Raw genomic sequence first — 11365 nt, 5'->3', positions numbered from 1 at the left:
GGTTTAAAAGAGGAGAAAACACGAAAAAAATTAAAATACAATTTTGAAACATAGTTTATCTTCAATTTCGACTCTTTAAAATTCAAAATTCAACCGACAAAAAGGAGAAAAACTAGCTAATTTGAATCTTTTTGAAAAAATTAAAAAAAGAATTTATGGAACATCATTAGTAATTTTTCCTGATTAAGATACATTTTAGAATTTTGATGACATGTTTTAAATTGGTTAAAATCCAATCTGCACTTTGTTAGAATATTTAACAAATTGGACCAAGCTATATTTCTAACAAAGACAAATCAGTATTTCTTCTAGATTTTCCAGAACAAAATTTTTAAAAGAAATTCAAAATACTTTGAAATAAGATTTAAATTTGATTCTACAGATTTTCTAGATTTGCCAGAATAATTTTTTTGAATTTTAATCATAGTAAGTTTGAAGAAATATTTCACAAATATTCTTCATCGAAAAAACAGAAGCTAAAATATTTATTATTCTTTACAATAAAAAAAAAAAAAATTTACTTGAACATTGATTTAAATTGGAAGAAATTTAAAAGGTAAAAAGGTGTATTTGTTTAAAAATCCTAAAATCATTTTTAAGGTTGTATTTTTTCTCTAAAATTGTATTTCTAAAAGTAATAAGAAGCAAAGTAAAAAATTAATGAATTTATTTAAACAAGTGAAGACCCATCCATCCATCCATTTTCTACCGCTTATTCCAAGTGAAGACCAAGTCTTTAAAATATTTTCTTGGATTTTCAAATTCTATTTGAGTTTTGTCTCTTTTAGAATTAAAAATGTTGAGCAAAGCGAGACCAGCTTGCTAGTAAATAAATACAATTTAAAAAATAGAGGCAGCTCACTGGTAAGTGCTGCTCTTTGAGCTATTTTTAGAACAGGCCAGCGGGCGACTGATCTGGTCCTTACAGGCTACCTGGTGACCGCGGGCACCGCGTTGGTGACCCCTGCCCTAGTATATACAATAATATAAACCAAGTCATTGTATTTCATTTAGGATTATTTCATATCTTCATTTAAATAAAATATATTTGTATCTTTTTTAGATACAGTCAATAAATAATGTGAACATGTATCATAACATGGAAATCTAAGAGAACGTGTTGTGGATGATTGTGGACTGGGAATTTTTTTAATTTTATTTTTTACACATTTTTATAAAAAAAAAAAAAAAAAAGTTTTTCCGACGTATTACATTTTAGACGATTTCTCTTCTTAGTTATTATTTCTCGGGCTGTAGAAAAGAGCCGCTCACAGGGCACAGAGGAGGCGACACAGTTGGCGTATCGGTCACGTGACCAAAACAGCTCATGATCGGTCACGTGACTTTCTAAAACCGACACAGGGTTTTGCTCTGTGAGCTCGACGCATGCGCCGATGCATCGGTGTTGCCGGACCCATCACTACTATAAATCATTCAAAAGAAATGCAAAAAGGAAACAAAACAAGCGTGCCTATAGCACGGGAAGCTAACATAATAGCTCACAAGGAAAACAAAGCATATGCACAAGAAAAGACAAAACGACAGACTAAATAGCTCTCTGATTAGTGTCCAGGAACAGGTGAGCTCCCAAACACTAATCACAGGCAGGTGAACACGATGAATAACCATAGCAACCAAGGAGACACAAAACAGGGGTGCTGGAACCAAACTTCAAAAAGTGCCTCAAAAGGCATACTTGCCAACCCTCCCGGATTTTCCGGGAGACTCCCGAAATTCAGCGCCTCTCCCGAAAACCTCCCGGGACAAATTTTCTCCCGAAAATCTCCCGAAATTCAGGCAGAGCTGGAGGCCACGCCCCCTCCAGCTCCATGCGGACCTGAGTGACGTGTTGACAGCCTGTTCACACGTCCGCTTTCCCACAATATAAACAGCTAATGATGGAGGGCGAGTTCTTGGTTTCTTATGTGGGTTTATTGTTAGGCAGTTTCATTAACGTCCTCCCAGCGCGGTAACAACACACAACAACAGCAGTCAAGTTTCCGTCTACCGTAAAGCAGTTGGTCTGCCTAAACAGCAATGTTGTGACACTTTTAAACAGGACAATTCTGCCATCTACTGTACATGCATATGTGACCCACCCATAATGTTTCACATTTTTGTGTTGATTTATTTATTTTATTTTGTGGTTTGAATTCGTTTTTGGAGCTGTCATTACACATTTATCAGTATTCACATTGGTCAGTAGGGGGCAGTAGGGCGTTTCTTCCCAATTGAATGCTATCACCTGCAGACCGGAAGTGTCTTGTCATTCTGATGAGTGCGACCAGTCTGTGAACAATTGAAACGTCATGTGTGCTTTTTCCTCCTGTATAACAGGTTAGTTTTGGTGAATCAACTCACTGAATAATATCCATGTGATCTTTATAAGTTTAAGTACACATTCTGATGGTGGAGCCTAACTCTAAAGTGTTTGTGAGTTGGAGTTTGTATTTGTGAATGAATCCAGTGCACAGCTGCAGTAATCAATACAAAAAGGCGACGTGAGTGCGCAATGTTTATATAGGAACTTCTGATCCTAATTCAGACTCCCAAATTAGAGCTCCCGTTTTCTTATTGATTTTATAATGTATGTTTGTATAACGTGTGTGTTCTGAAATAGTGACAGAGAATAGAACAAGGATGGACAATTCAACCCTTAACTCAACAATGAGTAGATGAGTGTTATGTGTGTATATGTGTAAATAAATGAACACTGAAATTCAAGTATTTCTTTTATTTATTTATATGTATATATATATACATATATATATATATATATATATATATATATATGTATATATATATATATATATATATATATGTATAGACATATATAAATATATGTACCGTATTTTCCGCACTATTAGCCGCACCTAAAAACCACAAATTTACTCAAAAGCTGACAGTGCGGCTTTTAACCCGGTGCGCTTTATATATGGATTAATATTAAGATTAATTTTCATAAAGATTCGGTCTCGCAACTACGGTAAACAGCCGCCATCTTTTTTCCCCGTAGAAGAGGAAGTGCTTCTTCTTCTACGCAAGCAACCGCCAAGGTAAGCACCCGCCCCCATAGAACAGGAAGCGCTTCTTCTTCTACTGTAAGCAACCACCCGCCCGCGTAGAAGAAGAAAAAGCGCGCGGATATTACGTTTCATTTCCTTTGTGTGTTTACATCTGTAAAGACCACAAAATGGCTCCTACTAAGCGACAGGGATCCGGTTCATGAAAAGACGCAATCTCTCCATCCGCACACGGATTACTATTTCACAGCAACTGCCTAAAGACTTTCAAGAAAAGCTGGCTACTTTCCGTGCATATTGTAAAAACAAGATAGCTGAAAAAAAGATCCGGCCAGAGAACATTATCAACATGGACGAGGTTCCACTGACTTTTGATATTCCTGTGAACCGCACTGTGGATACAACGGGAGCACGTACGGTGAATATTCGCACCACAGGGAATGAGAAGTCATCCTTCACTGTGGTTCTAGCTTGCCATGCTAATGGCCAGAAACTTCCACCCATGGTGATATTCAAAAGGAAGACCTTGCCAAAAGAGACCTTTCCAGCCGGCGTCATCATAAAAGCTAACTCGAAGGGATGGATGGATGAAGAAAAGATGAGCGAGTGGTTAAGGTAAGTTTACGCGAAGAGGCCGGGTGGCTTTTTTCACGCAGCTCCGTCCATGTTGATATACGACTCCATGCGCGCCCACATCACGCTGGTTTTTAATATATTATTAAAGTTTGACTGACCTATCTGACTGTTTTTTTGACATTCCTTTAGCGCAGTTAGATGCGGCTTACAACACGGGGCGGCTTATAGGTGGACAAAGTTTTGAAATATGCCGTTCATTGAAGGCGCGGCTTATAACCCAGGGCGCCTTATGGTGCGGAAAATACGGTATTTCTTATATATATATCCCTCTTAACCACGCCCCCCGCCCCACCCCCGACCACGCCCCCCACCCCCCACCCCGCCACCTCCCGAAATCGGTGGTCTCAAGGTTGGCAAGTATGTCAAAAGGTAAATAAACTATAATCCGGATCACAACACAAATAGGACTGAATAGCCTGCAAGTCTACATGGAAATCAACACAATTGTTGCCTTATCGTCTGAATGGAAACATATATGCGTCTTTAGAGGACAACTATTCGCTACTTTGACTTAATGCAGTGTTGTTTTATTTTCACCCCCAAACATCCTAATATCCTCGAAAAGAGCTGCACAATAGACACCTCGATCGTAACATGCGTGATTGTTGTTCTTGTTGTTCTTGTTGTTGTTATTGTTGTTGACTTTCTGTGTGAAGAAAAGCATCAGTCATCCCCTCCCTGCTCCTTAAAAGCAGCCAACATTTCTTTCAATTGTTACTGCGTGGGCAGAAAGAAGAACCCTAAAGGAATGTGGAGTAAATTTGAGTGGTCAGAGTCATCCCCCCACCCCCCTTCTTATTACCATGGAGGTGGAGGTGGAGGTGGGTTGAAAAGGCAGACTAGCTGCGCCCCTGCAGCGCGTAAAAAGCTGCGTCTGCTCCCTCTCCGCGCGTTCAAAGGGCGGTTTTAGCGCCAGAAAGTTCCAGAAGCACAGCGGCTGGCTCCACTTCTCCTCTCCGCGCAGCACCGCTCACAAGCAGGCTGGAAGACCACCAGGCTCGGAGGACGCAGTCGCTCCGCAGGGCGCAGATGATCGCAGGCGGCGTGTGCGGCGTGGCGCTCGTCCTGGTGCTGGTGGTGCTCATCCCGGCCATGGTCAACTCCGCCGGGACCCCCACCCGCTACGAGATGCTCGGCTCCTGCCAGATGCTGTGCGACCCGCACGGGACCACGGCCACCGCCGCGGCTCCGACGAAGGCGCTGGAGCCGGTGAAAGACGCGCACCGCCTGGCGCATGAGTCCCTGCCCACCTTCATCCAGGGGCCGCAAGGCGAGCCCGGACGCGTGGGGAGAATGGGTCCGAGGGGTCCGGTGGGCGAGCCCGGCCCTCCCGGTCCCGCCGGCCGGCCCGGGGAGAGAGGGGCCCCCGGTGCTCCGGGGCCACCCGGTGCGAGTGGACCCACCGGGGCCATCAGTGCGGCCACCTACAACACCGTCCCAAAGATCGCCTTCTATGCGGGACTCAAGAAGCAGCACGAAGGCTACGAAGTGCTGAAATTCGACGACGTGGTCACAAACCTGGGGAACCACTACGACCCATCCACGGGCAAGTTCACCTGTTCCATACCCGGGATTTACTTCTTTGTTTACCACGTGCTGATGCGAGGCGGGGACGGAACCAGCATGTGGGCCGACCTGTGCAAGAACAACCAGGTACGACACTAATTGGCTCACTTTTACGCACGCCTCGTCCGCTTGGCATGGACTAGAAACAAACTTCAATGCGCTTTTATTGGAACTCGCAAGTCAAATATGCCCTTCTAATATTCTTCATGTGGCACAAAACTGCTCTGCATCCAACTTGGACAACTTAGACTTCGACAAACTGTATTATAAATAAAGTTGATTTGATTTGATTGATCCACAAGGGAAATTGTTCCACACAGTAGCTTCGTTACAAAGGATGGAAAGGATAATGCAGATATTAAGTAGACTAAAAATGTAGAAAATATAAGGTGTGTGTAATTTTTACATATTACATAGATAGATAGTACTTTATTGAGTTCCCTCAGGAAAATTAAATATCAAAGTTTCAGCTGCAGTGAACAGATTGGAGATTTAAAAAAAGAAGTAAATAATGGAGGTACAAATGGAAATAAAATAGAAAATATATAACAATAATAAGAAAAACAAAAAGTAACAATACAAACGAAAATATAAGAGTAAAAATAAGAATATAACAAGAGAAACTAGGCAGTAGTGACCATGTTGTGAAGAGGAAAACAATGAAGAAAAACGGTAATACTGTCCATTATATGAAAGATGTGATGTCACTGAGTGATATCCATCCTGCAATAATACACCTGCTGTGAAACTGTTTTTATTTATTCTATTTTATTTATTTATTTTTTATCGTGTTCTGTTTGTGTTGTGTTGTTGTGTTTGCTCGGTACTGTATTCTCTTTTAACCTGCCCATTGTACAGCACTTTGGCCACCCCTGTGGTACATTTTAAATGTGCTTTATAAATAAAGTTGATTTGATTTGATGTTAATATTGCACTTTTTAATTTGCATTGCACTGTTAATTGCACAGTTTTTTGTTGCAGTTTATTTCAGTATTATTATTGCTTTGACATCCTAGTACCCCAGAGAGGACCCGTACAGTCTTAGTCCACACAGTATATATACCAGGGGGGTCAAACTCATTTTAGACGGGGGGCCACATGGGGAAAATCTACTCCCGACTGGTAAAATCACGGCACGATAACTTGAAAATAAAGACAACTTCAGATTGTTTTCTTTGTTTAAAAATAGAAAAAACACATTCTGAAATTTTACATTCTGAAATTGTACAAATAATGTTTTTATTTTATTTTATTTTTTTACACTTACATGTTGCGGTTAAAAGTATTCTATATCTTTATTTGTCATTATTTATATTTTTTGAATAAATGATGTGATAATGTTCATCAGTCAACTCATTGCTGTTCAAAAATTATATCAAATTCAAATTCCAATTTGTTATTTATGTAGTTTGATCATTTTCCTCGACTGATGCGCTAACATCATGTGCTTTATTTTGTACATATGGAGCATCATCTTTAAAGATACAAACAACTGCTATTGTGACATCTAGTGGACACATTTAGAACAGCAGTTTCTTTCACTCAAAAACTTCAGCTTCATTTTTATACTTAGCAAACTCATCCAGCGGGCCGGATAAAACCTGTTTGTGGGCTTGATCATGTTTGACACCCCTGGTATATAATATATACTGATACATCATATTATATTTGTATATAATATATGACAAATCCCACTTCCCAAGTACACTATTACAGTTTATGTAACAGCAAAACCAGACAGTGGTGTTCCTAATATTCTGTCCATGCAGTCCACAAAAGCAAAGGTGATGAAATGCTTGCGTCAATCATCTTTCATTTGAAATACATCTCTGGCTTTCCTCCTACTGTGTTTTGACCTTTAATGGCAAATTGTAACCCCCTCAGGTCCGAGCCAGCGCCATCGCCCAGGACGCTGACCAGAACTACGACTACGCCAGCAACAGTGTGGTCTTGCACCTGGAGCCCGGCGACGAGATCTACATCAAGCTGGACGGAGGCAAGGCCCACGGGGGCAACAACAACAAGTACAGCACCTTTTCGGGCTTCATGCTGTACGCCGACTAAACCCCCCACTTGTCGCTCCTGCTGCTCACGCTCCAGCACTGGGATTAGTACTTCTACGTTCTAGCCCAGCACTGGGATTAGTACTCCTATGTTCTACCCCAGCACTGGGATTAGTACTTCTACGTTCTAGCCCAGCACTGGGATTAGTACTTATGTTCTACCCCAGCACTTGGATTAGTACTTCTACGTTCTAGCCCAGCACTGGGATTAGTATTTATGTTCTAGCCCAGCACTGGGATTAGTATTTATGTTCTAGCCCAGCACTGGGATTAGTACTTCTATGTTCTAGCCCAGCACTGGGATTAGTACCTCTACGTTCTAGCCCATGTCAGGTTTGTGTTCTTCTGGGCAGGTTTAGTGTCATCAATTCCAGATGATTGCTGTTGCACAGGTGTGTGATGACGCAATACCACCTTAATGCTGCCAACTAATACTACTAACCTACACACGTGCAGTAATAACACCAATACTCACTTCTTTCTCTGGAAAACAGTGATTAGGAGCAAAATAAAGACAAATGTAGTGCAGTTTGGTCCTGGAGGCAGTTCTTTCAGCAGAATGTTAGTGACAAGACTTGGCGTACATGTAGCATGTGATTAGTACTGTACAGTATTTCTTTGACCTACGCCAAGCAGGAAAGCATGAGTCCGTGTCACTGCAGGTGGTCTTTGTGTTTCTCAGTACGTACGCAGGCAGGCCTAACTGACAAGTAGTTACCAGTCCATCCATCCATCCATCTTATTCCGCTTATCCGAGGTCGGGTCGCGGGGGCAGCAGCCTAAGCAGGGAAGCCCAGACTTCCCTCTCCCCAGCCACTTCGTCCAGCTCCTCCCGGGGGATCCCGAGGCGTTCCCAGGCCAGCCGGGAGACATAGTCTTCCCAACGTGTCCTGGGTCTTCCCCGCGGCCTCCTACCGGTCGGACGTGCCCGAAACACCTCCCGAGGGAGGCGTTCGGGTGGCATCCTGACCAGATGCCCGAACCACCTCATCTGGCTTCTCTCGATGTGGAGGAGCAGCGGCTTTACTTTGAGCTCCCCCCGGATGGCAGAGCTTCTCACCCTATCTCTAAGGGAGAGCCCCGCCACCCGGCGGAGGAAACTCATTTGGGTCGCTTGTACCCGTGATCTTGTCCTTTCGGTCATGACCCAAAGCTCATGACCATAGGTGAGGATGGGAACGTAGATCGACCAGTAAATCGAGAGCTTTGCCTTCTGGCTCAGCTCCTTCTTCACCACAACGGATCGATACAGCGCTCGCATTACTGAAGACGCCGCACCGATCCGCCTGTCCATCTCACCATCCACTCTTCCCCCACTCGTGAACAAGACTCCGAGGTACTTGAACTCCTCCACTTGGGGCAAGATCTCCTCCCCAACCCGGAGATGGCACTCCACCCTTTTCCGGTAGTTACCAGTGTGCAAGACAATTACAGAAATACAAGTATTGATTGATTGATTGAGACTTTTATTAGTAGATTGCACAGTGAAGTACATATTCCCTACAATTGACCACTAAATGGTAACACCCCAATGCGTTTTTACACTTGTTTAAGTCAGGGTCCATGTAATCAATTCATGATACAGATATATACTATCATCATAATACAGTCATCACACAAGATAATCATCAGGGTGTATACATTGAATTATTTACATTATTTACAATCCAGGGTGTGGGATGAGGAGGGTTTGGTTGATATCAACACTTCAGTCATCAACAATTGCATCATCAGAGAAATGGACATTGAAACAGTGTAGGACTGACTTGGTAGGATATGTACAGCAAGAGAGAGAGATCAGAAAGTATAAGAAAAAGTGTCTACATTTGATTATTTACATTTGGTTATTTACAATCCGGGGAGGTGGGATGTAGAGGTGGGAGGGTGTTAGTTTAGGGTTGAAGTTGCCTGGAGGTGTTCTTTTAGTACGGATGCACTTTCTTTTACACCTGTTGGGAGTGCATTCCACATTGATGTGGCATAGAAAGAGAATGAGTTAAGACCTTTGTTAGATGGGAATCTGGGTTTAACGTGGTTAGTGGAGCTCCCCCTGGTGTTGTGGTTATGGCGGTCATTTACGTTAAGGAAGTAGTTTGACATGTACTTTGGTATCAGGGAGGTGTAGCGGATTTTATAGACCAGGCTCAGTGCAAGTTGTTTGACTCTGTCCTCCACCCTGAGCCAGCCCACTGTGGAGAAGTGAGTAGGAGTGAGGTGTGATCTGGGTAGTAAGCAATTTAGTTACTTAAAAAAAAAAAAAATCAACACCATCCATCCATCCATTTTCTACCGCTTGTCCCTTTCGGGGTCGCGGGGGGTGCTGGAGCCTATCTCAGCTGCAAACGGGCGGTAGGGAGGGTACACCCTGGACATCACAGGGCCAACACGGATAGACAACATTCTTATAGCCCAAATATCTCCTGATCTAAACTTACTACTAATTCCTATTACTGTATGTTAAGTCCTTTTCCTGTCCTGTGTACAGTGTGAGTCACTCAGCTGGTCATTTACATAAATCACGTTTACACAAAAACCCGACTTAGGCCCCTTCTACACTAGGATAAGGTTATCCAGGGTAAATCCCACCTAACCTTATCCTTGTCCACACACACACAATGGTCGTTTAAGACCCCCTCACCCCCTCAGTCCACCAGCGCTATGCGACCTAGTACGCATGCGCAGGTCATAGTCACCTCCAGTGTTGCTTTGTGTGCAAGTTGTTAAATGTAACTTATGTGAATAATATCCAGTGTTGTGCTATTTCAATGACTATTGTAGTCAATCACAGCTGAGACATCACATCTTTATTACACACCTAAACAATGTGATAAAGAACATTTGACATCAATCAAACTAGGGATGTAGATATCTGCTCAGGACACTCCTCACTCTTTTGTCTTCACCTTCATTGTCCATTCCTTTTTGCTGACTTGACCTAGACGTTGAGTCTGTGACATACATGGCGGACAATAACTGCTACAGTCTGCTTTGCCAGCCCAAAAGCATTCAATGTTTCCCGTAGTCTTCCCTCGACAGCCAGATAATACAAAGCACACGCTACCTTTTTTAATCACATCCACGGGAGCCCGCATTCTCGTTGTCTCTCCTTCGACAAATGGACAAAGTTTTTGGCTAAGTAGAATCACAGCTGACCTGGACATTGGAAAGATCTCTTGCCGTCTGAAAAGTGTTGTATCCCGAATAGCTGCAATCAATGAAGGTATTAATTAAGGTATTCATGTGTGATTTCCACGAGTGTCTGTACATGTAGAAGAAGGAGAAACACAGCATGTCTGGATGACTCGCCTCCATATTTCTAGTGTTTACCTCCGACTGGGAACAGGTTGTTACGAAGCTGGCTGCGGCACATTCTTTCTGACGTCACTTCCTGTGTGGGCGCGGTCTTTCTGGCGTCACTTCCTCTCCAAACTCAGTTTGTAAAGGATCAATGAGTAGTCCATACAAAGCTAAGAGCCGGAGAATCAAGAAATAGACGCCGGACTTACCCGTGTGAAAATGTATCCGAGGAGGGGAACTTTAAATGATGGTTTAGTGTGGCTGAAACGGGGCTTAGGCTAAATAATGTTTGGTTTAAGGCTGACTGTAGACTTGGCCTCAGGAACGGAATTAGTTTGACCTCCTGTCCTCAGTGTTAGGGTTGGATACATGCTTTTATTTTGACAAGTATTTCAACATGACTTCCAAAGTAAAACAAGCTGGAGTCAAGATTCTTCTTCTCTCCAAGTCAACAGGACGGCTGGTCAGGTGATCACAACATGGATCTGATAATCCACTTATCAATATCAGATATCATTTACAGCTCTGATCCTGTTATCATCTCACAACTTAAGATGAACTTTTGCCCCAACACATCACGATACTGTCCATTCATCACGATACTGTCCATTCATCACGATACTGTCCATTCATCACGATACTGTCCATTCATCACACTGTGAAGTCACCCTGTGAAACCAGCTGTTCTACGACCAGACGACTGCACCTCTTTCATTTTGCCCTCCCGTCAGTCAGACCCTCCACCAAACCACTGACCATCCCAAACAATGTCTCCTGGAA

The 11365-nt window shown here is 42.8% G+C and overlaps 1 protein-coding gene across 1 annotated transcript; it reads left to right on the top strand.

Moving 5' to 3' along the window:
• The first annotated feature begins 4631 nt into the window (after positions 1 to 4631).
• On the top strand, positions 4632 to 8111 carry LOC133576825 (complement C1q-like protein 3). Its single transcript, XM_061930168.2, has 2 exons — positions 4632 to 5312; positions 7110 to 8111. Exons 1-2 carry the CDS (start codon positions 4689 to 4691, stop codon positions 7287 to 7289), a joined length of 804 nt encoding a protein of 267 aa, XP_061786152.2. The 5' UTR covers positions 4632 to 4688; the 3' UTR covers positions 7290 to 8111.
• The last annotated feature ends 3254 nt before the right edge of the window (positions 8112 to 11365 follow it).

The sequence above is a fragment of the Nerophis lumbriciformis genome, linkage group LG03 (genome assembly GCF_033978685.3).
Source record: "Nerophis lumbriciformis linkage group LG03, RoL_Nlum_v2.1, whole genome shotgun sequence".
Taxonomy (NCBI): domain Eukaryota; kingdom Metazoa; phylum Chordata; class Actinopteri; order Syngnathiformes; family Syngnathidae; genus Nerophis; species Nerophis lumbriciformis.
Note: the sequence above shows the minus strand (reverse complement) of the source record. Positions and strands in the feature narration are given on the sequence as shown.